Genomic DNA, 6,709 nt, shown 5'->3' with positions numbered 1-6,709 from the left:
CTCCATGATTATATATTCTCAAAAACTTAAGATCAAATTATATTTAAAAAAATACAATGAGGTTATTTACTTTTGATACAAGGTGGTCACAATTCTTTACAACTATTTGATGTGAAATTTGATAGCTTGGATGTATCAAAAGTTCAAACGAATTTTTTTTGAAGTATGAACTTGATAAAATAATTGTAGCCACCCAATTTCATATCCGATGGATTTCATATCTGATGGACAAATTACTGTGATCATCTTATATCAAAAGGTAAACATGGATTTCATATCTTGTGGACAAATTACTGTGACCATTTTGTATCAAAAGGTGAACTATCACTATATATGACGCTTTTTTTCACTTCCACACGCAAGATCCAACTCTCTCTCTCTCTCTCTGCCCCCCTCTCTCTCTATATATATATATATATTTTTTTTTTTCATCTTTCCATCATGTTGCTTTGGCAGAGGTGGTGTCTTCATTCCATGGCCCATCCGGAAAATCTCCTCTTAACCCCGTTTTTTGATCAGTTGGCAAGTCAATAATGAGACTCTACTTCCTCCATAGAAATACCATACAACTCAGTCCTTCTTCATTTACATATCAATCCAACCCCAACTTCTGGATCTCACAACTCCAACAACAATGGCACCCCTTTCTGCTCTTCTTTTCTTCCTCTCTCTTCCTTTCCTTAGCCTTCCTCCAGTGTCATCCCAGTCTAATAAAAACATGACTCTTGGAACCTCTCTTCTCTCTGCCTCTTCGAATGATTCTTACAGGGTCTCCCCTTCAGGAGAATTTGCATTCGGGTTCTACTCGATTGGTCACGACCAATTCCTCATCGGAATCTGGTTTGCTGCAATCTCAGAAAGAACGTTAGTTTGGTCGGCAAACAGAGATCAACCGGTGCAAAATAGGTCGATAATTCAGTTTACGCTGGATGGTAAGTTGGGTTTCACCGATTCTCATGGCCAACAGAGTTGGATATACAATGGAACTGGTGCTGCAACTTCAGCTTCAATACTCGACACTGGTAATTTTGTATTGTTGAACTCACGCTCTAGTATCGTGTGGCAAAGTTTCGAACACCCAACTGATACTCTGTTACCGGGGCAAAGCATAAGCCAAGGTACAAATCTGTATTCTAGTCGTCTGGAAAGTGATTACAGAACTGGTAAATACATGTTAGCCTTACAAGAAGATAGCAATCTCGTTCTATACCAGACACTTCGTCGAGATTTGACTCCCAATTTGGCATATTATGCAACCATGACAAATGGAGCTAAGTCTCCACTAACCTTTGTTTTTAATCGTACTGGAAATCTTTATCTTATCAACTCTACAAATCATATAATCTCCACCATTGCTTCAAATGTGGTAAACCCAGTAGAGGATTATTACCAACGAGCTACTTTAGACTTTGATGGGTTTTTCCGGCAGTATTCTCATCTGAAAAATCCCAATAACGGAGGATCTTGGACTAGGGTTTCAACAATTCCCAGTGATAAAAATGCTTGTAGTGTGCCAGGCATCTGCGGTCTTAATGGCTATTGTGTTTTGAACCAAGATGAGAAGGTCGAGTGTCTTTGCCCACATGAAAGTTTTTCTTTTATTGATCCGAATTATACTTATGCTGGCTGTAAAAATGACTTCAGTATAGGATGTGATGCTTATAGTGAATTAGACTATTCATTTTCTAGGTTGGACAACATTGATTGGCCTTACGGGGACTATGAACGGCTAGATAGTGACATGGATGTGGAGAAATGCATGGAGGCTTGTAAGGCTGATTGTTGGTGTGATGCTGCAATTTACAGGACCCAAAAGTGCTGGAAGAAGAGGATGCCCTTAACTGATGGCCGTGAGGATGGCACACTTGGGGGAACTGCTCTTATCAAAATTCGAGAGAGGAGTCCAGCAAAGAAGGAGGAAAAAGAAGGCAAAAACTTATTCGTCGTGGGGGGGTTTCTCATAAGCGCCTCTGCATTTCTTTTCCTACTGACCATGGTTGTTATTGCTTGCAGTGTTCGGAGAAGAATAGCATTTATTAGGATCCCAACCACTATAGATAACGTGGAGACTAATCTGATACCGTTCAAATATTCACAATTGCAAGCAGCCACAGATGGGTTCAAGGAGCGTCTTGGGCATGGATCATTTGGGAGTGTTTATAAGGGGGTTATTGAATTGGGCGATCGTATTGAAATTGCAGTAAAACGGTTGGATAAAATTGTGGAGAGAGGTGAGAAGGAGTTTAGAACCGAATTGAGTGTCATCTGCCGGACACATCACAAGAATTTGGTCCGGTTATTGGGTTTTTGTGATGAGGGAAATCAAAGGCTTATTGTCTATGAATTCATGTCAAATGGTTCTCTTGCAGATTTCCTGTTTGGCTCCAAAAGGCCAACCTGGGGGGAAAGAACTCGAGTAGCATTTGGTATAGCACGAGGGATAATGTATTTACACGACGAGTGCGAATCACCAATTATACACTGTGACATAAAGCCTCAAAACATTCTTCTCGATAGGACCTACACCCCGAAGATTGCAGATTTTGGGCTGGCGAAGCTCTTGCAGAGCGACCAAACACTAACCGACACTGATATCCGAGGGACAAGGGGATATGTGGCTCCAGAGTGGTTCAGAAATGTTCCGATCTCCGCAAAAGTAGATGTTTACAGCTTTGGTATCATGTTGCTTGAGATAGTTTGCTGCAAAAGGAGGATGGATCTATGTCAAGGCTTAGAGAAGCAGGTGATCTTATCAGACTGGGTTTACGATTGTTTCTATGAAGGCATGGTACATGAACTAGTAGAAGGAGATGAAGACGCTCTCGATGATGTAAACCAAGTTGAGAGATTGGTTAAGGTAGGATTGTGGTGTATACAAGAAGACCCATCTGTAAGGCCTTCTATGAAGGCAGTGGTTCAGATGATTGAAGGGACTATAGAAGTTGGGGTGCCACCAACTTCCTTAAGCATGTGGGCATGACTATATTTGGTCAAGGGTTTTAATCAAAATTTCACTCTTAATTTAGCTTTATATATGTTTTATAACGCTAGAGAATCATACTATGGTGTGCAAGATTATTTATCTAAATGCAATTTTTTTTTTTTTTAATCTATTGTATACTGTAAATTTTCTAATTTACCAGATAAATCAATTCATTGATCGTGAGGTTTCCCAAACCTTTGGTTCCGCAAGGTACCAAAACATTTAAAAAAGTAGTTGGTTTCATGTGAGATGTATCCTTTAAAGCTATTACAACACAATCAAACCCATACAAACACCAATATTAGGGGGGCTAGGGGGTTATGTGGCTTCGGAGTGGTTTCGTAGTGTATCAATCTTCATGATGGTGGATATTTATGGTTTTGTTTTCCCAAGGTATCTAGGGTAAAAACATGTTTGCCGACTTATTTATTTATTTATTTATTTTGATACATTACCATATTCTCTGTAATCACGAAAGAGAGCCATAATATGGATACACAAAACCAAGAAAAAATAAAGTTATTCAAAACATGATTTTATGTAAGCCTTAAAGAAGGAATACAATGTAATACAACGGATGATTATATTATTTTCACACTGCCCACTTTATTAAAGACAATTAAGTTTACGAAAACGTTGCTGCAAATTGGAGAGAGAAATTATTTTAAGTTTTAGAGAGAGATTCTTAAAATTTTAGAAAGAGAAACTATATCAAATTTAAGAGAGAAACTACTATTTTTTTTTAGAGGGAAACTATCTCAATTTTTTTAGAGAGATAAACTATATCAAATTTCAAATTTAAGAGAGAATGTATTTTAAAATTTCAGAGAGAAGAACTATATCAAATTTTAAAAAGAGAAAATACTTAGAAAATTTTTAGAGAGAGAGACCTTCTCAAAATTTTTAGAGAGAGAAATTGTATCAAACTTTAAGTTTTAGATAAAGTGTCTTAAAATTTTTGAGAAAGAAACCATATCAAATTTTAGAGAGAAAACTACTAAAAATATTTTAGTGAGAGAACTATCTCAAGGATTTTAGAGAGAGAATGATGCATATCAAAATCTGATGGCTACAAATTTTAATTTTATTAATTATATATTTTTAGATTGGGTAGATTTTTTAGTTTTGTTTATTACGGTTAACTATTAAAAATAGGATTTTTAGGTTAGTTTGATTAAATCTATTTTTTTAGCAAGTTTGTTTTAGATCATTAGGTACAATTTCTCTAAAAAAGTTGAACCATATTTTTGTTGCAATTTATTTAGGAAAATGTTTGTATTTTATAAGTGGGATTTATTTAGGCAAGTTAGAGTATTTTTTTTTGGAGTAAAACAAAAGATAAATATAATAGTTTGGTATAAGGGTAGTTGTTGGCGCGCGATAATAAAAGATAAGGGTTTAGTTTTAGTAAAATAAGTATTTTAGTTATAAACGGTAGTGTATTAGTTAGTAGTTTTCTCACGTAGTGTAAAAATTACCAGCAAACAACACCAGCAAAATTAACCACAATATCGTGTTTTAAAGAAAAAAATAAAAATCGTGAAGCCAATCATAAGCCGAAAGAACAAAACGCTTCTAAAAATAAAAATCGTGAAGCAAATAACAAAACGAAAGAACAAAACGCCTTAATACGAATATTCTAGAGCCCATAAGGACAACTACTAAAATAATATAACTAACAAAGTAACTTATTTACTACCACGCCTTCCACGTCCTACTCTAAAAACTTTATCTTTTATTAACAACCTAATCTACTCCTATGAAAAAAAACTCCTAATGAAAATAGAAACTACCACTTAATACGCTACAATTTATAACCAAAATACTTATCTTACTAAAACTACACTCTTATCATTTATTCTCACACAACAACGAACCTTCTACCAAACTATTATATTTATCTTTTGTTTTAAAATAAACTCCCAAAAAAAAAAAGGTGTGGTTTGTATAGAGCCTAGGCTCTAAACAATCAAATTAGGGCTTACCTTCAAATAGTATCAATAAATATGGTTTTAATATTGAAAATCTTTGTGATAGCTTTAAAGTACAGTTTCATACTTATTTATAAAATTTAAAGCTTAAAAAATAGTGTAGATCGCTGTATCTATGAAATCTTGAAAATTGACCGTCCAAAAATGAGTTACAAAATACACTATTTCCAAAACTTGCAATCTTTTTTTTTTCTCATTTGCATGCATCTTGATGCCGAGATGATCAATTTGAAGATATTTAAGTACCAAAACAACCCCTTCTAGTGAAATTTTGGAGGTAGGCTCAAATTTGATTGTTTAGAAGCTTGGCTCTATATAAACTTTATAATTTGCGTAACTAGGTTTTAAGATAATCAAAGTTTGACATACGAAGGTTTCTCCAATCAGAATGGTTTATGATTGTTTCGATGAGGGCAAGGTGCAGGAGCTTGTAGATGGAGATGAAGAAGCCTTGGGTAATTTAGACCAAGTTGAGAACCATGAGACGTTTCATGAAGAAGGTAGAAGGGACCACAGAAGCCACGGCACTTCCCATTTCCTCTACCACATGGTCTTAACTCTTGAGCAAGTATAGTAGTCAAAGGTTTTAATTAGGGGCGGCACTACCCATTTCCTCTACCACATGGTCTTAACTCTTGAGCAAGTATACTAGTCAAAGGTTTTAATTAGGGGCGACAACGGGTGTGGTTTGGCTTGACAACATAAATACGTGTCGACACCTAAAGACACATAATTATTCGCGTAAAAAGTTTGAATTTTTACTCAAACCCCAGGTCAGGACGCTAGGCTGGTCGAATGCCACCCCTACTTTTCCCTTAGCATTAGTTGAAATGTCACACTCATTTTGTATTTTTCTTGGTCTTGCATGACTTTAGTGGCACATGGCTTTCGCTTACAAAGTTCCAGCAGTGGCAGAAGTGCTATTAATTGTACGGGGGAAATTGTGATTGTATTCATCGATGCTTGAGCTTCTCTCTTTCTTCATGTTACTATTCAGTATCCTCTATTTTCTAGTGAGAGCGTGTTTCTTTATTGTGCTTCCGCAGGCATATTACTGTTTATATGCTTCCCCGGGTGGGAGGATTTTTTTAGTCTAAATTTTTGGGAACTACTTAAAACTCAACAAATAACTACTTTCAGAATAAAAAAACTGAATTTTAAGTTTGAAAATGTTTTGGTTAACATATTTTCACCTGTGATTATGTGTGGGAGTTGTTTTAACCAGTGTTTAAAAAAACACCGAATCGAACCGGACTCCAGAATCGCCATGGACGGATCGAATCGACGAAAAAAACGGGAATCGTCCGGTTCTAGAGAGAACCGGATGATTCTGTACAGTGACTCGCCGATTCACTGTACGGAATCGGTGAGTCCCGTATGGAATTTTTTATTTTTTTTATTTTTTTTATTTTTTATTTTTTTTATTTTTTATTTTTTATTTTTTGTTTGTAATCCATGATAGATTTTTTTGTAATCCATGATCGAATTGTTTTTTTTTTTTGTAATCCATGATCGAATTTTTTGTTTTTTTTTGTCTTTTGTAACCCATGATAGAATTTTTTGTAATCCATGATCGAATTTTTTTTTTTTTTTTTGTAACCCATGATAGAATTTTTTGTAATCCATGATTGAATGTTTTGTAATACATGATCGAAATGTTTGTTTTTTTTTTGTAATCCATGATCGAAATGTTTGTTTTTTTTTTTTGTAATCCATGATCGAATTTTTTGTTTTT

The 6,709-nt window shown here is 35.2% G+C and overlaps 1 protein-coding gene across 1 annotated transcript; it reads left to right on the top strand.

Moving 5' to 3' along the window:
- The first annotated feature begins 252 nt into the window (after window positions 1–252).
- Window positions 253–3,109, top strand: LOC18439821 (G-type lectin S-receptor-like serine/threonine-protein kinase LECRK4). Its single transcript, XM_006849978.4, has one exon. The coding sequence runs from the start codon at window positions 635–637 to the stop codon at window positions 2,978–2,980; it is 2,346 nt and encodes a 781-aa protein (XP_006850041.4). The 5' UTR covers window positions 253–634; the 3' UTR covers window positions 2,981–3,109.
- The last annotated feature ends 3,600 nt before the right edge of the window (window positions 3,110–6,709 follow it).

Source organism: Amborella trichopoda, chromosome 3 (assembly GCF_054954075.1).
Source record: "Amborella trichopoda isolate Santa Cruz 75 chromosome 3, AtrichopodaSantaCruz75HAP2 v2.0, whole genome shotgun sequence".
NCBI lineage: Eukaryota > Viridiplantae > Streptophyta > Magnoliopsida > Amborellales > Amborellaceae > Amborella > Amborella trichopoda.
This window is presented reverse-complemented; position numbering and strand designations above follow the sequence as displayed.